This window comes from Hyperoodon ampullatus (assembly GCF_949752795.1).
Source record: "Hyperoodon ampullatus genome assembly, chromosome: 1".
NCBI lineage: Eukaryota > Metazoa > Chordata > Mammalia > Artiodactyla > Ziphiidae > Hyperoodon > Hyperoodon ampullatus.
In genome coordinates this window covers 16,800,469-16,823,715 of record NC_136914.1, presented here as the reverse complement: position 1 = coordinate 16,823,715, position 23,247 = coordinate 16,800,469, and the positions used below count along the sequence as shown (strand labels likewise).

The window sequence follows — 23,247 nt, the reverse complement described above, 5'->3', positions numbered from 1 at the left end:
TAATTCTTTTTTATTCTCTTCTGTTTAGTTATGTTATTACTCTGATATACAATCATGTTCATTTGCTTCTGTTTGAAATCAATTTTAGCCACCTTTCATCCTTGTTGGCTTCATTTTATTTCTTGAACATATGGAATAGTCACATGATTCAAAAGTCAAGACATTATTTTAAAAGTATTCTCAAAGAGATCTCATTCCCTTTCCTACCCTTCCACCCATTCTCACCTACCTTTTCTATGTAAGCGGTATCATTAGTTTTAGGTTCTCCTTTCTGTTTCTTTTTGCAACAGTAAGCAGATGTACACACACATTTTATTTCTTCTTTCTTGCACAAAATATAGCCTTCTATATACACTCTCTTGCATCTTCTTTTTTCCACTTAACAACATACCTTGGAAATCACCCCATACTGGTTCACAGAGATCTTCCTCCTTCCTTTTACAACTGCCTAGTACTCTATTGTGTGTTACACTGAGGCACAACAGTTTATTCTCCCATGTATGGTTGGTCATTAGGTGGTTTCCACTATTTTTACTATTACAAATAATGCTTAAATGAATAATCTTAGGCACACTTTCTCTTAATTTTGGAGATATAGCTTCAGGGCCAGGGTATTGGATCAAAATGCAGATTTGTTAGCTTTTGCCAAATTATCTTCCATGGGAATTGTAGCATTTTATGCTTCCACCTGAATGTCTATTTCCCTGTAGGCTCAATAACAATGTATGTTATCAAACTTTTGTATTTTTAAAGATCAATCTGGTAGTTGAGAAATGGTATTTCTTTAATTACATTTGAAGTTTAGCATCTTCATTCTCTTTGGGGGCCTTTTATATCTTCCCTACCCCCCATCTCTCCCATGGTGTGTGTGTGTGTGTGTGTGTGTGTGTGCACGTGTGTGTGTACCTGTAGCCTGGTTTCAGAGTTTATAAATCCTATAGATGAATTAGATCTTAGGAACCTTTATTTACAGATGATACTGAAGCCCCTAAAACATACGTAGCAGCAAAGGTAAAATAAGAGCCTAGATGTCCCTATTTCTAATTTGCTTTTCCATTAAACTATTAACTTGCTAGTTCATAGTTTCTAGGCCAGAAAACTAAAAGGCCTTTTCTGATTAAAGAATACGTTTGAAAAGTACCTAGCAAAGTACATGCTACATAAAAGGCATTCAAGGAAAGTTTTTTGAACAGTATGTCAGCATTAATCAAATTTGGAATCAAGTGGAAACAAGCACTTTTTAAACATTTAGAACAAGACCTTACAGTTGAGTGCTAAGTGCTTTCACCGAAGTTGTTACTAAGGAAAAGGTGTGTGCCACCATTTAGGCACCATCTAACCATTATTTTAGAATTTCAGTGAATGGGCAGTTTTAGGAATACTCGATCACAAGGGAATTTTATTTTATTTTATTTTATTATTATTTTTATTTATTATTTTTTTTCACAAGGGAATTTTAAAAATGACTTTATACATTCAGAATGTGTTTAAAAGTAAATATGCCCATTATTAATTATACTCATTGCTTCTTAATATGTTAATGTATGTATTTTTTAAAAAAACAACACCACCTTTATCAAGCTTTACGTGTTCATTTTCATTGTGTGCCTCAGTCAGGCAACCAGTGTAAAACTTTCTAAAACTTTAAGCTGTTATCTTGGACACAAGAGTGAAGCTGATCTAACCCAAGCTTTGTTTAATATATGGTTATGCATATGACTGATGTAGAATGTGATTTTTTAGGGAGTGGTAGAAGCCAAGAAGTTAATCTTGGGAGGACTTGAAAAAGCAGAAAAAAAGGAGGACAAAATGATGTACCTGCTGGCTCTGAAGAATGCCCGGCTTCCGGAAGGCATCCCACTCCTTCTGAAGTATGCGGAGACAGGAGAGGGGTCTCTCAGCCACCTTGCCACCACCACTCTCCAGAGATATGATGCCCCTTTCATAACTGATGAGGTAAATTCTCCAAGAATGTTTGCAACATTCACAAAAGGAAAAAAGCATGCCTAATCACAAGTCACATGCAAACGTCTCTGAAGTCACCCTATTTTTTCTTTCCAAACTAACAATCTCTCTTTCCTGTTAGAAATAACTCTTAAATTGGATTTAAGGCTATTCTGAAGCAGCCTCACATTTTGAATAGATAATGTCCTATATCCTGAAGCATAAATATTGAGGCACATTCTCTTGTTTTATCACCAAATGTAATAGATAATGCTAAGATATAGGAAGTCAAGAGTGTGAAAGGAAGATAAAGCAAGGGGAGCTGAATCTAAAGCTAAAAGATGAAAAATGGTCAGGCAGAAGAAAGGATATGTGTGTTGGATAGAATATGAGAAAGAAGTGGGAGTCTTTCAAGCAGGGAAAGCATATGGGTGAAGACCCACAAATGGGAAAGAGGGTGGAATATTCCAGGAAAAGAAATAAGTCCAGAATGACTGGTACATGAAAAGTTAGGGAAAACGTCTCTGCAGTATGGTTATGCAGCCTGTACTTGAATGTTTCTGGTGACTAGAAGTTCAATATTTCACAAGACTTCTTCATTATTGGACAACTCACACTGTCCAATTTTTTTGCTCATATCAAGGTGATATCTTCCTTCCCGTGACTAACACTTATTTGTCTTAGTTTGGCTTCCCCTCTGGCAGTAGAATTCTACAAGTATTCGAATAGAGGCAAAGTCCTCTCTCCTCTTGGATACCAATGCCAGTTCCTTCAGCAATTCCCTGTTAAATATGATTTCAAAATATCTTCCCCAGGATGAATTCTTGTTGTCAAGTGGTCCTCTTAAAATTAGTATCAAAATTCAATAAAGTACTCCAAATGATAATAATAAAAAAAAAAAGAAACAAATTCTTTTCTGAAATGTCTTTACTTCCTCAAGATTTAAGATGCTCTTAAATTTTTTGACACTGGAATAACCTGGCTTAAGTACTACCATGTTGGTTCCTACAGCTGCAGTTTCAGGAAGCCATCCCAACTAAACTTTTTTTTAGGGCAGAGAATGTTTATAAAGTGTAAGATAAACTGCCTGCTGAGAATGATGTTCCCAGTTTGCAACTATGTTTTGTGTCAAAGTTGATAAGCTGCAAAGTGTGGTAATTAGGGTCATGAGTTTTGGAGATAGACAGACCAACATATGGATTCCGGCTCTGTCCTTTCCTAGTTGTTTTTGCTTAGGTGATTCTTAATTCCTATATACCTGAGAACAAGGTCAACATTTGTGGGAGATAGAAAAAGGCAGAGGAAAGTAGAACTGAAAGAAATATTTATAAATGCCTGATACAGAACCCCAAGCACTGCATATTGTTAGGCAGTGCTAGTGACCAATGAAATTATTTGTTGCCACAGAATGTAATTATTTTGGCAAGTTTTCTTTTGTGTTAATGTTTTGTTGAAAAAAGAAAATCCTCTAATATGACCTACGGACTTTGGGTGATAATGATCTATCAATATAGATTCCTCAAATGTAACAAATGTACCACTGAGATGCAGGATGTTGATACAGGAGGAGGTTGTATGTTGGGGGTAGAGGGGAGGGCTGGGGAGCACGAGGTATATAAGAATTCTATACTTTCAGCTTAATTTTGCTGTGAACCTGAAATTGGTCTAAAAAATAAAGTCTATTAATTTAAAAAAAGAAGGGAAATTTCTGAGGTACCTCACTGTAAGGAAATGTAGGGTCATATAGCCATCTCTCTCCAGAGCCCCTTTGCCATGTGGCAGTAGTATCTTTGAAAATTCTGTGGTTGTTAGGGAATACCATGATATGCTGCAATAACAAACAAGACTCAAAAATCTCAGCTTCTCATCCACTCTGTGGCTAAAGTAGTTAAAGGAAAATGTGGCCCTGAGCTCACTACCGTAGTAGAAGAAAGAGAGGGATAAGATACACCAGCTCTTAACTGCCTTGGCCCAGAAGTTACCCACAGTGATTCTGTTCATGGTCCACTAGCCAGAACTATGACCCCAACATAATTGCAAAAGAATATGGGAAATATTGGAACACATGTCTATTTTATGAGCGTTAACTCTTCCTGCACGATATCAATTTAAAAAATCTAGATGCGCACTAACTAAGCTTGAACATCTTACGAACAGGTGACGAAGACTATGAACAGGATATACCACCAGAATCATAAAGTTCACGAAAAGACTGTGCGCACTACTGCAGCTGCCATCATTTTAGATAACAATCCATCCTACATGGAAGTAAAAAACATCCTCCTCTCTATTGGGGAGCTTCCCAAAGAAATGAATAAATACATGCTCTCCATTGTCCAAGACATCCTACGTTTTGAAATGCCTGCAAGGTATGAAGCAGTGCCCCGTCTCTGCTTATCCAAGCTTATTTGTATATTGATGTGGTACATGTGTGGCTAATAATAATGGTGTGGTCTTTATGCTGGGTTATGTTGCATAAAACCAAAGAGTTTGCCAAAACTATTTGGAGGGCCGGATTAAACAACTTCACTTTGGCGCTGTGATTTGGAACTCTGGGTATGATTTTTTTACTCTAGGTCTCCCATTCGGTCTGGTAACATTATATTGCCAAATGTTAGCAATGTTTTAAAATCCAACTGTATTTTCAGTAGGACTATTTTTATAACTAGCATCGTAAAATGAGGTAGGTTCCCACCAAATGGTCTTTCATCTTAACTTTCCAAATGTTAGGAATCTTTGAAGCCTCATTTATCACAGGTTAAATGAATTTACCATTTGAGTTTAAAACCTTAGACATGACCCATGTTTTAGGACTATTCAAAATATGAAGAATGGAATCAGCAGACTTCATTGCTCTCAGTTACTTATTGGAATCATCCTCCTTCCAGTTCCCAAGTCTCTTCTCCCAAATTCACTGCTGTCCCTTTTCCTCACTGAAATCAGAGGAATCTCCATTCCTCTGTGGGGGAGATCCTGGGTGTATTTGCTGCCATTGTCTTCTGAACCTAGTGATTCAGGGGACAGTAAGGAGGAAGCAGCTGGGTAGAGAGCAGCCTGGGAAACATGAGGAAGCCATCGCGAACACTGCAGGTCAGATTCTCAAAACTGAAAGCATCAGAGTTGGAAGGGACGTGAGAGGCCCCTTCACTTGCTATCTCTCTCCAGTGCGGGGGTCTAGTCTCCTGACAGGTGGCTTCCAGACTTTGCTTGCACCTCTCCAGTGGTGGGAGGTTCACCACCTCTGAGGGAACTTGTGTCATCATTTAGAGACTCTCTCCATTACTGCTTTGCATAACTGAAATCTTCTATTGGCCCAGATTTTATTCCTGAAGCAAAGTGGAAGAGATCTAATCATTCACCCACATGCAGGCCCTTTGAATATTTGAGGACTACTCTTCATCTTTCCTTTTTCAGGCTAAAATCTTATAATCTAGTGATACTGGGGGAAAAACCTGTAAGATAACCATTCTTCCTCTCGGTGATGTTCTACCTCAGAACTAGGTCCAGATTTCTTTGGTTGATTATTTTGATTTCTTTTTTGCTAAGTTGTTATAATTTTATTATTACTGATATGATTAGTGTTAAGTAGTCAGGAATGGAAATATCTCAACACTAATTAGTTAAGTAGATAAAATAGAGGTATGGGGTCAGGTTTAAGACTTACTTTACAGGAGACTGTTGGGTTTTACTGAGATGTTTCTTTCATTGAAAACTATGCAAATGTAGAAGAAATTCTTGGGAATTTGCTGTTATATATCATTAGCCAGTGATAACATTAGAGGGTGTAGGAAAACATTTAAAGAAATAATGGGCAACCTCTCCAATTTGGTACAACTTTCCTTAAAAGTATATACTATTTAACAATAGAACCACGATGATTCAAAGAACATGTGTTTTCCACTCCTGAGGTGTGTCCATCAGCCAGCTTAAGCCATCTCATAGCTGGCTGTCCTCGCCTTGCTGTCATTTTGATACCAAACTGAATTTCAAATATCCGAGGAATGAAGGGGAAAGCCCTAATCCTGATGCTGGCACTCCAGCTGGCACCTCCCCAGTTTTGGAGTGGCATGAGGAAAATTTGGCCCCCTCTTTTTTCCACTGAGGATTTGGGTTCTTTCCAAATCTGACTTGGGAAACAGCCATTACCATGAATGTGCAGCTTTTTCCTTTTATGTGTTACAGCAAAATGGTCCGTCGAGTTCTGAAGGAAATGTTTGCTCATAATTATGACCGTTTCTCCAAGAGTGGATCCTCTTCTGCCTATACTGGCTACATAGAACGTACGTAACCCAAAAAGGGGTTCTCCCTCCCTGCTCCATCCCCTGCTCGGTATTGCTGGAACTGTTGTTAAATTACAGGTTATTATTATTTTTTTTTGTCCTTAGGTAGTCCCCATTCGGCATCTACTTATAGCCTTGACATTCTTTACTCTGGTTCTGGCATTCTAAGGAGAAGTAACCTGAACATCTTTCAGTACGTTAGGAAAAATCCTCTTCATAGTATCCAGGTATCTCATTTTTCATTAATTTTGCTTATTAAAGTATGTAAGAGGTTAGTGTGCAGTAAAATAAAATATATACTAATGATAACACTATAGAACGTGTAAATTAATGGTGAATCTATCATGTCGCCCATGATTCCATCATCTGCAAGAGGCTGTATGGTTTACAGTCCCAGAGAGAGTTTCAAACGTGAACTTGAAAACTTATGTGTTTTGAGTCACTGGACTTGCCAAACATCCATAGTTTTTTCAAAGGTACACATAGTCACAAAATTGCAGTCATGCCAGTATTCCTCATGTATGTTTTAAAAAATATTTTAATCCATAGATATATTCCTTGGAGCTCCAGATATTTATTTATAGAATATATTTCCTTCTCTTGGTGTTTCTATGAAGAGACTGATTCCCCATAATAAAAGCTTTCATAATAGAATATGGTTCTCCAAAGAGTCAATCTACATTTTTTCAATAATGCTAAGAGAGAAAAGAATAAAGTGTAGGCATTTGACAACTGGCTGACTTCCATCCCTTTAGTTTTACCCCAAATGTGGTGACAATCTCTAAAGTCTTCCTAATTGTGAAATATACTTTCTTTTTAGTTTTTATGCATATCAAACTTTAGCCTTCTCAATAAGCTCATTTAAGCTTTAAAAATGATACAATGTATATAAACTTGAGTTCTTATCAATATTGTATTACTACACCTTTGGTAGGACTCTAGTTAGGATACCATGCTTTCTGTCCTGAGGAATCGCCATCTGTTTTCTGATACGCATTCTGAAATGCCAAATGCCCAGTGGCTAAGGTGCTGGGTGTGGAGGACAGAGAATCTGTAGGATTCCTGTGTGTGGTGGAGATCAGGGTGTGAGGCTCCTCATAGCATTCATCATCTTTTCATTTACTGGAGAAAGTTTTATGTGGAAAGGGGTGAGTCATGGCTTAGAGAGTTCCACACCCTCTCATAGGGCACACTGTCCCAACACTTCTCCACCTCTTTTTAGGGGCTCTACAAGATAGCCGATCCACCACATATGACAGTCCTGCAGAGACTGAGTCTCTAGGATGACGCCATTAAATGGAAAGCTCATGGTCTTTGCAGTCAGACAGAAGGGGTTTGAGACTTACCTCTGCCATTTGAGCTTTTTATTTGGCCTCATCTGCAAAATGGATACAATCATATGAACCTCAAAGGGTGGCTGTGAGGATTAAATGAAGAAAACGAACTCATATTCAGGCCTAGAGTTGTTTTTGTTTTGTTTTTGCCTAGCAACTGCAAATGTTTGAGTTTTTGACCCCTGGGAAAGTTCTAGTTATAGCTCATCATCACGTACAGAACAGGCAGGGAGCTAATGTCATGAATGCTATATCCGTTTTCTCTAGGTGGTCATTGAAGCCCAAGGACTGGAGTCCTTAATTGCAGCCACTCCCGATGAAGGAGAGGAGAACCTTGACTCCTATGCTGGTTTGTCAGCCCTCCTCTTTGATGTTCAGCTCAGACCTGTCACTTTTTTCAGTGGATACAGTGATTTGATGTCCAAAATGCTGTCAGCATCTAGCGACCCTATGAGTGTGGTGAAAGGACTTATTCTGCTAATAGATCATTCCCAGGTAATTCATTCTGCAACCGTTTACTGAATGTACCAGGCATGCTTTAAATGTACTCCATGCTTGGAGGATACAAGACAAAGTTCCACCCACCTTGGAACTCACATTCAAAGCATTTGACCCTCTTGGTATTATTGCCCTTTCTCTTTTTCTCTTTTGCTACAGATAAATGTGTTTTCTTTTGTCTATATTATCTGATTAAGACATCTTTTCACTGTTGAGGCAGAAGAAGAAATACTCAACATAATATGAGTATAATACAATGTCATTTATATCTCAATAAAACTAAAAGGCGGTGGTGGTGGGAAACCGATGTGAACAGAGACAAGAAATTATGGAGAAAATAACCTAGGATTCAACAGAGAAGAGATGGCCTTATCTCTTCACTTGGCTTTCCTGGGCACAAGGGCTTAGATGATTTCTGAAGGCAAGAGCTAAACTACATGGCTTCATAGTTACTGATGACATTTATCATGACAACAGTGGTAAGATCCAAATAGTGCATCATCCCTGCCAAATTCGTAGAGACACAAGCAACCACTGACACCAACCACATGCTTAATGGAGACTCTTTGCCCCAAATTCTCATGTTCACAGAACCTTACAATGGTTCACTCATTGTTAAAGAATAGGATTACTTTCATTCACTTGACCTGCATTCTTCAGAATAGTTTTCAGTTTGCTTCACCCCTAAATCTTACATTACTGTACTAAGGTACGACAATACTATATTCTGTGTGGTAAGATTTAGGTGACCAAGTTACTGTGAGATGGGAGTGGGCTGCCTCATGGAATTTTTTGAGAAACAGAAAAGGGTTAATCTGAATAACCTTTGAGTTTGAGTGTTTGATGCTTAAAATTTTTTTCTTTAATGGCTTGACATTTCCTGCCTTACTCAGCATAACAATATAAAAATGGAATTTTTGCTAAAAAAGGATCTTATGGGAAATCCTTAAAGTGATCACTTGCACTCTGATTTATATTTATGATATTGAAGATATATGAGGAGATTGGATTAAAATTTATAGACTATAGGACTTGCTTGGGAAGTTTGCTTTTGTCGTTTAATAAATTCATAAGTAATAGCCTAGTTTTGACTTTTGCCTTCACTAGTTACCTTCTGTGTGCTCTTGGGAGGTTACTTAATAACTTTAAACCAGGATTTGCTACTCATAAAGTGAGGCATCTGGAACAGATGATTCACAGTTTTTATCAGCTTTGTTCTTTGCCAGATAATTTGAGGATCTTGATTTGTTGGATTCTGGTTATGAAATCATAGATTTTAAGATCTGGGAATGACCTTAAATATCAGATTTACTAAAACTCCACCAAAATGTCATTGGTTGAAACTAGATGCTAATTCCCTATCTTTATTATTCCTCATAACAGTTCAGGATAGCTGTATATAACAAAAAAAGCCAGTTTGGGGTAGCTTAACCAAATAGTTTGATTTTTATCATGTAACAAGTATTTGGAAGTAGGTAGTCCAGGATTGATATGGAAACCCTAAGATATTGTTAGGATCCAGACTCTTTTTCCTCAGGTTGGCCATCTTTACTTGTGGTTTTCAACCTCATGCTTGTCCCCTCAGATGGCCGCTGCACTTCCAGCACTAATTCCTCACTCCAGGAAGGGAGAGAGAAGGGTAAGGTGCAGCAGAGTCTGAGACTCTTTTTCAAGAACTGTCCTGCAAGTACTATCTATTTCTACAAAAGATAAGCGTCTACAAAAAGAAGTCCTTTTTTATTGACCCAAACTGTGCCATATGGATATCTCTAGCTGCAAGAGAAGCTGGTAAATATAGTTTTTCAATGGTTGTATTGACACTCTGAACAAAACTGTGTTTCTGTTAATATGAATGAAAAGAAGGACAACCAGCAATGCGTTTCATGCCCCTTAATCCTCAAAGTCACAGAAGAAAAATTGTTCTCAAATTATATTATAATTTTACATCAGCATTTTTCCATTGAAGTGTTACCTCTGGAGAGGTGTATTCTTAATGAAAGAATCTCTGAAGAAGGCATAAGAGTGCTGAGGAAGTAGTCCACATTTTAAGATGCAGGAATAATAACAGTTCAGTACCACCTGTATGTACTCACCTACCCAACAGCAATGCCTAATAGGCTGAATCGGGGTATAACTCTTGATGCAAAGATAAGTAATAACCTAGGTCAGGGTTGGCAAACTTTTATGTAAAGGGCAGAAAGTAAATAGTTCAGGCTCTGTGAGACATATGGTCTCTGTTACAACTACTCAACTCTGCCATTGTAGAGTGAAAATAGCCATAAATTATATATTAACATATGAGCGTGGCAGTGTTCCAATAAAATTTTATTTACAAAAATAGCCAGTGGGCCAGATTTGCCTGTAGGCCATGGTTTGCCAACCCCTGATCTAGATTTATCTTGTATGATTTTTGTCTTCATTAAGCTAGGGCACTGCAGGCATATTCTAAGAGAAAGATCTTCCCTTAGTTATGAACATAGCCCAATGCCAGTGTAATTTAGATTGGAGTATTTGGCAGATCTGGGTTTATTATACAAATATGCTGTTTGAGTTTCCCTGGCTCTGCAGAGCCCTCCAGTAATGCCATCCTAGCTTCAGGGGCACATACCACTCTAGGTCAAGTGCTGACATTGAAGGAAATTTTGGCAGTGGATGACCCATCACAAACGCCAGGGCAGATGGGATTACTCTGTGCTTACTCTCTCGCTCTCTTTTTGCAGCTAACTGGATTACTCTTCAGAGAAGGATGTCTATAAAGTCAGATGAACAGGGGGATCCTCTTTAGCCAGCAGAGAACATATTTTCCTGAATGGGAGCAATGGGATGAGTTGTCAAAATATCAGTGTCTCAGCTCTAAGAAACACCTTTAGGCCCAAAAGTAAAAGATCAAAGGGGTCACATTAGCTATAAATACAAAGCTCCAGTATCTTATTCTTCTGGTTCATAAACAAGAGTTTAAATAAGTATGTCCTCTTGGTGAAACAAGGACATAAGCCTATGCTTTATCTTTTTTGCAATATTTCTCAGAACAGCCTTCCTTGCACACTAGGAGACAAATGACAGTTATGATTTCCTGCTAGCCATGCATGTATGGTAGTAGAAAAGTCTCCCCACGAGAGGCAGTCTGGGTATTCATTCTAGCTCCACATGCAGCCTCCAAGCCTAATTTTTCTTTTCAGTCTTCAGATATAATGCCCACCATGGAAGATTTGTATGGGAATTAAATGAGATACAAAATGTAGAGCTTTGGGGGCACAGTAGGTGCTCAAAAGCTGTTAGTTCTACTTATTTAACACCCCTCAAAAATTAGAACCACTGGGCTTCCCTGGTGGCGCAGTGGTTGAGAGTCCGCCTGCCAATGCAGGGGACACGGGTTCGTGCCCCGGTCCGGGAAGATCCCATATGCCACGGAATGGCTGGGCCCATGAGCCATAGCCGCTGAGCCCGTTGCCACAACAGAGAGAGGCCTGCGTACCGCAAAAAAAAAAAAAAAAAAAAAAAAATTAGAACCACTGCACTATGTGGTTTAGTCCCTTTCACGAAGGAAAGAGTGGTTTGTCCTTCTACAGGGGTCAGTGGTCTGTCCTTCTATTGCTGGGGGGGCAAACAAATTCCTCTGTGACTATGCATAAGAATTCTTCCACGATCCCCACCCCAGGAGAGAAGTGGAATATTCCCGGAAAGCCAAGGTGCTCCTCAAAACCCACACTGCAGTGGAAATGCTCTCTCCCCACAAAAGGCACCTTGTTTAATAGCCGTGAAATGTTCTTTTCCATGGCAGTTGATGTGTTTTGACATCCACGTAATGTGTGGCCAGTGGGAAGGCTAAAGTCCACATCACAGACCTCTGCCGAGTTAGGGACTAACAAGATGATAGTTTTCAAATGGGGAATAGAGAATATGATCCAAATAAGGAAGTACTTTTGAGGCAGGGCATACAATAGGGCCAGTTTGGAAACAATGACAATAACAGTGCAAATGCAGAGCTCACATCTTGGTTCTGCAGTTCATGGGCATAGGTTACAATTGGGACATGATTATCGTGGTTTTCTCAGGATAATTTGTCTTCCTTCATATCAGTTATGATGCCTGAGGTAAGCCCTGCATCCCACCACCACCACATTTTGTTCTGGACCTAATGTAGCAGTAAGTATCCTTAGGGCTGTCTCCTAATGCGGCCCGAGTCCTGTGTTGAGAATCTCATGCTTTCATCCAAGTGTCTTTCAGACTGAAGGTAGTTTCATGCCACAATCAGACTTTTCTAGTAAACCAAGTTCTATGATTGAGATTTCTTGCCACATTTTTTTGAAAGTTGGAGAAAATTCAGGGGGATCCATGATCAACACAGTACTTTCTAGGAAGTGAAATTGCGGCATTAATAGTTGGCGAAATCATGGCTTATTTGGTCTGAATAGGGCAGTTATGTAAAGAAGTTAGGCATGCTGCCAGTTGCTGTGGACCTAAGATCTTTGGAGGAATATCAAAATTAAAGGTACTGAGCCTTTTTCCCAGAACTGTTATCATTTCAAACACTGTCCCAAGGCAATCTGATTCCAATCCAGCTGGAGAACTTTTCAGCCAACATCGCCCCATCTAATGTACATAGAATTGCAAGACTTAAAGGGTAAATGCTGGCAAACAGCATAAAACAATGGGTTTCAGACAACTACAAAATTACTGAGGATGGACTATGTTTGTAAATGAGTGCTGTCCCTCTGGAATATGCCGTGGAGTTCATGTTGGTCTTGTTTGTTATTTTGATGTCATTCCAAATGTCAAACAATAGGGTATTATGGCTTAGTTAAGTTGCCTTGCCTTACTTTCCTAGCTTTCCTTTCCTAGGCAATTCCTGGAACTTGTATACTGTACCGGCAGTTTTTATCCTGCCTTTCGTTTACCAGCAGGATGCAGTTTACTATATTTGACACAGCATTTAACTATGGAAGTGGTAAAGGACTTCAAGAGATCATCTATCCCAAACCCTCACCCCCACTCCAAAGCCACACTGGATTTCTGATGGATATGCTTTCATTTTCCCTAGTCTTGTGGTTCTCAAATTTAGGTGCAACAGAAGCACATGAGGGCTTATTAAAACACAGAGTTCTGGGCACCACCCTCAGAGTTTCTAATTCAGTAGGTATGGGGCTTCCATTCCTAACAAGTTCCCTGGATGCTCATGTTATTTGTCAGGGAACCACACTTTGAGAACCATTGCCCCTCCCAAAGTGAGGCAAAGATTGAAAGAAAGCACCCTTGTCAACTGACACTTCACATCTTTAGTATTTGAATTGACTAAATAATTTAGAAAATCAATAATCTACTTCCGTGATCAAGGTTAGAATGTGTTTCCAAGCCTAGAGAAAGACTTCAATGTTAACACAACTCAAATGGTATTACCTACAGCCGGAGGTTGAATGTACCTTTGGAAAGGGGCTGGCTACATTGTGCCCCTCCTCCTCTCCTCCTCCTCCTTCTAATTCTTCTTCTTCTAACTATTATTCTGTATTTTTGTTTCTAGGAGCTTCTGTTGCAATCTGGACTTAAGGCAAATATGGATGTCCAGGGTGGTCTGGCTATTGATATTTCAGGTTCAATGGAGTTTAGCCTGTGGTATCGTGAGTCTAAGACCCGAGTGAAAAATCGGTAAGTATATGTATAGTACTCTATGCAAAGAACCACAGAGATAAGGTTTTTAAACATTTTTATTGAAATATAGTTAATTTACAATGTTGCGTTAATTTCTGCTGTACAGCAAAGTGATTCAGTTATACATATATATAGTTCTTTTCCGTATTCTTTTCCATTATGGTTTATCACAAGATATTGAATATACTGTGCTATGCAGTAGGACCTTGTTGTTTATCCATTCTCTATATAATAGTTTGCATCTGCTAATCCCAAACTCCCAGTCCACCCCTCCCCCACCCCCTCTCCCTCTTGGCAACCACAAGTCTGTTCTCTATATGCAGAGATATGTTTTTGGAATTGTTTAACTTTCCGACTTCTGGAAATCTATGCTTTCTGTTTGTAATCATTAAATCGTAGAGTAGGGAGTAACCATGGGAAGTCATTCTTTCCATAGCTTCTTATGAGCAGCTAGGTACCTAATATGACTCAGCCAAGGATCTTTTCGCTTTTAAAGACATCCATGGACAGCTTGCACAGTGGATGAGATGTTCATCTTCTCTTGGTATTCCACTTTAGTAGCTGACAATGCTGTCAGAAGACTTTACTTTTAAGCAATTTTTTTTAGCTTATACCTCTTGTTGGGATTTAAAATCTTTCCTCTTTTGCTGTCTTCAGTGGAGAAAAATAAAAAGATGATCACTTTTGTGAGAATCTAATTCTTAAACATTGAGTCCTTAAATGTTTTTATTAGTGTTCATTTTTCTAAACAGAATTTTCTCTGCTCCTTTAGTTTTTCTAATTGACACATCAGATCAAATGAAAGTGTTTTATTCTGAACTTACAACAATGTCTTTGAACCAATGTGATAATCAAAAGAATTATTCTTCTGTTTGTTGTAATACTGAAGAAAAGAACATGAAAATGCAATTGATTTTTACCTTTTTGGATATTTAAAAAATACAGTGGGGCAGAAGTGAGATAGGAGTGCTAAAATTAGATTTTTAGTTTATTTTGAACAATGGATGAAGGAATTGAGAAAAATCAAAGGGTGGCACATTTAACATGAAAGGTGACCCTCAGCGTTACTGAAAGGAACCAAAGAATGAGAAATGGGAGAGGGTTTCAGAGTGATAAGCAATATAATTTAGGGCTTCCCACTGCATCAGTCATCTTGGTCATCTTTTTGATGTATTTTCTAGACAGAAGTTTACCCAAATTAAACTGAACTGAATTATTTTCAGAAGGAAATCAACAACAGCTACAACAAAAATTTCTGGCTTTTTAAAAGAGACACGATATCCCTAAGTATCTGCCAGTATCCACATTATAGCCAATTCATCTTCAATTTTCCATTTGTTCATTTAAAAAATATCTCTAAAGCCTTTGTTGAGTGTAAGATATTAGAAGGTATTCAGGGATTTAATGAATTCAGGGAAAAGGATTCAGGGATTTAAATGATACCACCTCTGACCTACTTTTACACTGGCAATAGCAGCAGGTGTGCTGTGAGAAGCACAACAAAAATTAGTAGCCTATTAAAAGAGCACGAACGTACAGCTCTGATTTCATCTAAAGTCTACAATTAAATTAGAGTAGTCCTAGAGGTAAGCCTTCTGCTAGGATTGTTTATCCTCTTCATTTTCATCCAAGCCTCTATCTGAGTCAATCCAATCTGTCTAGGTGATCACTGGAGAACCTATGATATCTGTCCTTTCTGGGGCACCCAATATACATGCTGTAGGAAGGGTTCTTTGTGATACTGTATTTTTCAAATATCTTGGCCACCATAGACTTCTGTCATCAGAGACCCTTTGGAGAAAGTAATGAAATGGAATTGAGGTAGCTACATAGAAGCCAACAGAGAGATAGTTACCAAGAAAATTGTTGTAAACATCAACTGTCTTCTGGGTGAGCTTAGACTTTGTTTTAAGATAACACAGGTATTTCTGACTTCCTGATAGGACCAGGTCCCAGGCATGTTTTCATCATGGCTCTTGGTATGCCCATACCAAACATTAATGCCTGATAGACATTTCATTCCCACATCTAGAATTGAAGGCTGGGGGAGGACTCAGGAGTAGGGTAAAACTTCACTGCCCAGCTGCTGGGACAAACCAGTTCCTGGTTACCAACAGAATTCTAAGCACATTTAGGTCACCTATTAGTCCCTTAAGTGTTTCTTTCCAGTTATCAGCATGAGAAATTCAGACCCTGTGGTCTGTTAGTTCAGCTCAGTTAAATGTGATTAACAGTTTATTTTGCTCAATTCTTAGGGTAACTGTGGTAATAACTGGTGACATCACAGTGGACTCCTCTTTTGTGAAAGCTGGCCTGGAAATTGGTGTGGAAGCAGAAGCAGGCTTGGAGTTTATCTCCACAGTGCAGTTTTCTCAGTACCCCTTCTTAGTGTGCCTGCAGATGGACAGGGATGGAGTTCCATACAGGTAAGAAGCAGTGCTTATGGAATGTTCCACGGCCAGCCCCAGTTCACCAGGAACTTGCACCCAGTTTTGCGCATTCTGTTATAGAAATTAAAGGAAAATGGTAAAAACCCAGTGAAACATGACTTTTCTTTAAATAAGTAAAAGAATAATTGATAAGACTAAAAAAAAAGTTAGTTTCTAGGATACCAAGAAACTATAATGACTAGTTCATTTGATTCTGGAGATAATATCATATTCTAGCCCAGAAATAATTTATCAAGGCAACAAAGGGATTTGATTTACTGTAAGAATTACCACACAGTTTCAGCAAAAACACTAGATGCATATTTACTATCAGCTATCTTCACAGTTGTCTCTTGGACAGAAAGTTCAAAACAGAACATCTGACAATCATTTACCATGGTTTAAGAGCCCAAATGAATCACAATTTTTAGGTAATCCATACAACAGCAACTTGACCTGGTTTAAGTTTTGGCTCAAGCTTAAGATTTTGGGATTTTGAATTTTAAAAAAAAAGGCTTTTAGTAGAGTACTTAGTGTCCCAGAAACTAAATATATAACTGTCCATGTAGTTTTCCCAACACCTTATCCACTCTAGAGCTTTTCATTTACACTGTGCCCTTTGAATTTTGTAACAATTATTCTAATAATACTATAGTGAGGAAGTAGGCTGCTTCGGGTCTAGGGAGCACTGACTTTTCTGTGGTGCGTGTAGAGGTCGCCTTGACATGCACGCTTAACCATGAAGGGAATCTGTAGACTTAAAGCAGAGAATCATGTTTTACATGATCTCCTTTGATAAGTAGGGCAGAGTTACGCACCTTCTTTCTTTATTTTTTCATTTCATGATCCATGTAAGGAATGCTAGGTGATGTAAGTACAAATATGAACAGGTTATGTTTTTACAGAAGAAAAGATTGTAGATTATTGTACATTAAGCTGTTGCTAATTTATTAACCTATGTCTAGAATAAACCTCCGTTAATACATTTTAGAAAATCAACCTTCAATGGTCAAAATGCAGGGACCAGCAGCCCAGGCACAAGGCTAACTGGTTAGGTTCCACATTTCACTTGGGCCAGGGCTCTGGGGATGTTTCCCTGTCAGCATTCTCAGCTTAAATCCAGTTGGATTTGCTCCTTTCTCAAAAGGGGAATACTCCAAAGGTGGGGCTCCTGGAATGAGGGTGGGGGACATAGCAAGGCCTACAAAGCTTAGCAGCCTCTGCAGAAAGCTGAGAGGCATTTGGTCCCTCATTCCAGAAGAACAAGTAGCAGCACTCCCATATCCCAGGCATGTGGAGTGTATCTGCTGGTGTAAAAAGAAATGCGAAGAAAAAAATCACCCCATTCGTGGGAACGAAAGCTAGTCGTCTTTGGTACTCACATCCTTTCTCAAATGGCTTTGAAACAGAAGCTTCAAGTGTTCACTCAATAACTTGGCTCTGATGGGTGTGGGGTGACTTTAATATGTGTGTAATTTTGTTATTATTGTTATTATGCAGGCAATTTGAGACAAAGTATGAAAGGCTGTCCACAGGCAGAGGTTATGTCTCTCGGAGGAGAAAAGAAAGCCTAATAGCGGGATCTGAATTCCCGCTGCACCAAGAGAACTCTGACATGTGCAAGGCGGTGTTTCCTCCTCAACCAGAGAGTAGTTCCAGCGGTTGGTTTTGAAACTGATGGGGCTGTTTCACTGGAATCCATCTCCCTGGAAGGGATATGATGTGACATGCCTAAGTACTTGCTCCCTGAGAGCACAGTGTTTACATATTTACCTGTATTTAAGAGTTTTGTAAAAAACAATGAAAAACCTCACATAATTAAGCTTGGGCCTGAATCATTCAGTACTACCTACAGTGTCATTGTGAGCCAACCTATGTGACACTTTTAGTAGCATTCTTAGTTGTATTGTATCTCTCTCAAATCACATTTAGTACTATGAAAATAGTTCTGCCCTAAGAAGAAACTATTGTTTGTAAAAAATAAGACACACAGACACACATTCAGGAGAGCACAATTTTCAGTCAATGTATATGAAGCCCTTGGTAGAAACTTACACAGCTTGTTTCTACGAAACATGCCCAATCAGGAAAAAACAGACCTTTTTTTCTTGGAAAGGGGAGCAGGGAGGAAAGGGATAAGACTTTTAATGGCTTTTGTCAGCCATCTTCAAGAATTAAAATTTATCTCTTCTGTTAGTTTTATTGAGTATTGAGGTAGGAGGCACACAGAATGAACACATACCATCTCTTCTTTCTGCTGGCCATGTAGTCAGATCGCTAGAAGAAAGCTAATCAGTCCTCTGCCTTCTGGCTTACAAAAATGTCGGACTCAGCATATCAGAATTAGAAATATTAATTTCAGGAACTCCATTTGATTTTTTCTTGTGCTGTATCTCTTTGAGACTATAATGTGGTCCACTGTCCTTTAAAAAAAGCAAGGGACATCCTCAAATATTCATCATTTTATTTTTCACTCAATTGTTTTGTGGTGGAAATTCCAGTCTGTTGGACTGCAGTCTACAAAAGCCAGAATGGCTGAGAGAATTTAATAATGCTTTGAGAACCTGATGGATTTGGACTTCTAAAAAATGAAATCAAGAAGAGTGTCTCTATTTGTACAAATTAAAAGAGCCACGTTAACCATTTTCAAATATTTACTAATAAAACAGATACATGTTTGGATAGCGACAGGCCCAAAACAGATAACAGGTGCTCACTTGTCCATTAAACACACACACACACACACACACACACACATGCACACACACACGGGAAGTTTAGCTAGCCCACCACTAGTTGTAAATTTAAAATGATGTGTGATGAAATAAATATGTGGAATTCCTATTGAATTGCTTTTGTCTTCCATTATTTCGAGCACCATATTTCTCTGTTCCTGCCCCTTTCTGAGCCCAGACACATATACAGCTAAGCCTCTGAAGCTCTGTAGAACAGGCCAGATGCTCTAATAGGTGGTCAGAGCCCTTTGGAAAATACGCTATTGAAAATAGCAGCAGAAGCAGTCAGAAGCTCATAAGGACCGGCAAGCTTAAAAACAAGCTCTAAGCCCAGTTTTTATAAAGCTCTGGACCTGCACACGTACTGTTATGTTATTGAGAAGAGAAAAAGGAATAAAAACAGGAGGGTTTCAGGGGTACTCTTGGTGGTGGTGGCATTGGCCTTGGAGGAAGTGTTCTGTAGAGATACTCATGGTGCAGCAAAAGCAAGTTGATCCAGGGCACTGAGCTGAAGAGGCTGTGGGCTAAGGAACCTCATCCATGTGACACTTAGTAAATCACAGCTGCTTCTGTGATAATAACTTACTTATTATGTAAAATAATAGCTTACTTAAAAGTGATGACTGCAGTGTCACGGATATTACTGTTATGCTATTTCCCAACTGCTTATCTGCCTGGCTGAGTCAAATATGGCCACTTATTTGGAGAATGGATGGTACTTACCAACTCTAACATGCTCCAAAGAAAAAAGAAACCTGAAGCATAGAACAAACATTAACTCCTTTCTAGATAAATGAGACAAATTTTAGAGGAGTAGGGTGATATTTCACATTTTATATGACATATTGGAGCCAGAAAGACTTACTTGGCATCCTTATTGTTGACCTGTTTCAAACACCAGTGTCCAGATGGCTGACTTTTGCAGGGATGGCTGTCTGGGAACTGCGTGACCCTCTGGCATGAGCCCCTGTGCCCAGTCAGCCTCTCCTTGCAGACCTGAAGGATTTAGCCTGGCTGTTCTTCTACAAAGCGCTACTGTCATGCCCTGTCTTTCAGAGATGTACTGCCCATGGCAAGTTGCCCTCTGCTTCTTTGAACCTGACCACCTTCAAATACATTTTTAAAGCTAACACTTATTTAGCGCTTGTAAGGGTCAGGGATTTTTAAGCATTTTACGTATATTAAAAATTATTTAATTTTCACAACAACCACATTTAACGGGGAATGTTATTACTTCCATGTTGTAGACTGGCACTTTCCAATAGAAATATAATGTAAACAGATAATTTTGACTTCTGTTTATAAATATAAACCTGTTTAAAAATAACCATAAATACAAATGTAGGTTTGTAATATAAATGTTAATAAATATAAACATAAGCAATTTTAAATTGCTAGTGGCCATGTTCAAAAAATAGAAACAGGTGACATGAACTTTATTTATTTATTTATTTATTTATTTATTTATTTATTGCGGTACATGGGCCTCTCACTGCTGTGGCCTCTCCCGTTGTGGAGCACAGGCTCCGGACGCTCAGGCTCAGCAGCCATGGCTCACGGGCCCAGCCCCTCCGCGGCATGTGGGATCCTCCCGGACCGGGGCATGAACCCACGTCCCCTGCATCGGCAGGCGTACTCTCAACCACTGTGCCACCAGGGAAGCCCTAATAATTTATTTTTAACCCACTATATCCAAAGTATTATCATATCAAATAGGATATTCTATTTTGGGGGAGAGGATTAGGTCTTGGAAATGTGATATGTAATTTGCACCTATAGCACATCTCAATTTGGATTAGCTCATTTCAAGTGTTCAATAGCCACATGTGGCTAATGGCTACTGAATTGGACAGCACAATTACAGATGGAGAAACCAGGACACAGAAGACATTTAACTTACCCCACAGGAGACCTTTTCTCAGCTAGGAAATGGTAAAACTAGAATTCAAATATAGCAGTCTTACCCCAGAAACTGCTCTCTGGATCCACTATATTTCCCAGATTGTTTGGGTTTTTTAAATTTGCTGCTAAAAGAATACAAATAGTAGTTATGAAAATGACAAGCCTGGAACAGTGGCTACAAAGCTTTAAGCTATGCTACAAAGTTCTGAGAGTCCTTGTCCTTTCTCTGTAGTTCTAGGTCTCTTTCTCTGACAGTATCAGAAGTCCTTGTACACTCACAGGTCTCGATATTTTTCTTTGCCAAGTGTCCTGTGTCCCTTCCTCCGTGAAAGGTGCTTCATCCCTGGAGGCAGGTCTGAATGTGCTACCAACAAATGTGCATTTTTTTGATAGCAGCTTTACTGAGATGCAATCCACATCACATACAATTCATCCACTTGTAGTGTAGAATTCAATTTTTTGTATTATATATAAATATAGTAGAGTCTCAAAGTTGTACAACTATCATACAATCTATTGGGGAACATTTTCATCATTTCAAAAAGAAATCTGTACTCCTAGCTCCTACCCCCAATCTCTTCAATCTCCCAGCCTGAGGCGATCACTAATCTGCTTTCTGTCTCTATAGATTTATCCTGGAGATTTCATATAAATGTAATCTTATAACTACATGGTCTTTTTTGACTGGCTTCCTTCACTTAGCATTATGTTTTCAAGGTTCTTCCGTGTTGCAGCTAGTATCAGTACTTCACTCTTTTTTACAGTTGAATAATATCCCATTATGTAGATACGCCATTTATCAGCTGATGGACATTTGGGTAGTTTTCACCTTTGGCTATTATGAATAATTCTGTTAAGAACTTTTGTGTACAAATTTTTGTGTGGGCATATGCTTTCATTTCTCTTGGGTATATACCCAGGAGTAGAATTGCTGGGTCAAATGGCAACCCTATGTTTAGCTGTTTAAGAATTGCCAGGTTGTTTTCTGAAGTGACTACACCATTTTATACTGCCATCAGCAGTATATGAGGGTTCTGATGTCTCCACATCCTCAGCTACAATTTTATTACCTTTCTTTTTGATTATAACCATCCTAGTGGATGTGAAGTGATATCTCACTATGGTTTTGATCTGCATTTCCCTAATGACTAATGATGTTGAGCATCCTTCAATGTATTTATTAGCCATTACATATTATTACATCTTTTTTGGAGAAATGTTTATTCAGATCCTTTGCCCTTTTAAAAATTGGATTATTTGTTTTTATTATTGAGTTGTAAGAGTTCCTTATATACTTGGGGTGTAAGTCCCTTATCAGATATATGATTTGCGAATTTTTTTTTCATTCTGTGTGATGTCTTTTCACTTTCTTGATAATGTCCTCTGAAGCACAAAAGTTTTAAATTGTGGTGAAATCCAAGTAATCTATGTTTTCTTTTGTTGCTTGTACTTTTGGTCATATCCAAGCAACCACTGCCAAATCCAAGGTCACAAAGATTTACCCCTATGTTTTCTTCTAATAGTTTCATAGTTTTAGCTTTAAGTTAAGTATTTGGTCTATATTGACTTAATCTTTTTATATGATGTGTGGTAGGGGCCCAAATTCATTCTTTTGTATGAGGATACCTGGTTGTCCCAGCAGTATTTGTTGAAAGATTATTTTTTCCCCACTAAATTGTCTTGGCACCTTTGTTGAAAATCAGTTGACTATAAATGTAAATGCTCATTTCTGGATTGTCAGTTTTATACCATTAATCTGCATGTTATCTTTATCCCAGTACTACACTCTCTTGATTGTTGTTGCTTTGTAGTAAGTTTTGAAATTGGGACTTGTGAGTCTACCTACTTTGTTCTTTTTCAAGATTGTTGTGGCTATCCTGAGTCTCTTGAGTTACCATGTGAATTTTAGGATCAGCTTGTCACTTTCTACAAAGCCAGCTGGGATTCTGATAAGGATTATATTCAACCTGTGCATCAGTTTCAGAACTATTACCATATTAACCATATTAAGTCTCCTGACCCATGAATGTGAGACACCCTTCCACTTACTTAAATCTTTTAAAATTTCTCTCAACTGCATTTTGTAACTTTCAGAGTATAAGTTTTGCACTTCTTTTGTTAAGTTTATTCCAAGTGTTTTATTATTTTTGATGCTATTATAAATGGAATTGTTTTCTTACTTTCAGTTTCAGATTGTTCATTGCAAGTATATAGAAATACAATTTTTTTTTGTATTTGATCATGTATCCTGCAACCCTGCTGAACTCACTTATTCTAATATCTTATGATAGAAGGATTTTCCATATAAAAGATCACATCAACTATAAATAGAGATTGTTTTACTTTTTCCTTTCCAATCTGAATATCTTTAATTTCTTTTTATTTTAATTAATTAATTTATTTATTTTATTTTATTTCTTTTTTATTGCTTAATTGCCCTGGTTCAAACTTGGAGGTTGAAGGTTGAATGGAAGTGGTA

At 38.4% G+C, this 23,247-nt stretch overlaps 1 protein-coding gene across 1 annotated transcript in view; it reads left to right on the top strand.

Annotated features, from left to right (window-relative positions):
• Positions 1 to 17,803, top strand: part of MTTP (microsomal triglyceride transfer protein) — a gene marked incomplete at both ends in the record, with an annotated part of 43,993 nt that extends 26,190 nt beyond the window's left edge. Inside the window, 8 exons of the mRNA XM_079703458.1 lie at positions 1,744 to 1,956; positions 4,102 to 4,313; positions 6,127 to 6,228; positions 6,334 to 6,451; positions 7,826 to 8,053; positions 13,575 to 13,699; positions 15,958 to 16,128; positions 17,632 to 17,803. Coding sequence (XP_079559584.1) covers positions 1,744 to 1,956; positions 4,102 to 4,313; positions 6,127 to 6,228; positions 6,334 to 6,451; positions 7,826 to 8,053; positions 13,575 to 13,699; positions 15,958 to 16,128; positions 17,632 to 17,803 — 1,341 coding nt within the window. The remainder of the gene's footprint in view (positions 1 to 1,743; positions 1,957 to 4,101; positions 4,314 to 6,126; positions 6,229 to 6,333; positions 6,452 to 7,825; positions 8,054 to 13,574; positions 13,700 to 15,957; positions 16,129 to 17,631) is intronic.
• Positions 17,804 to 23,247: the final 5,444 nt, after the last annotated feature.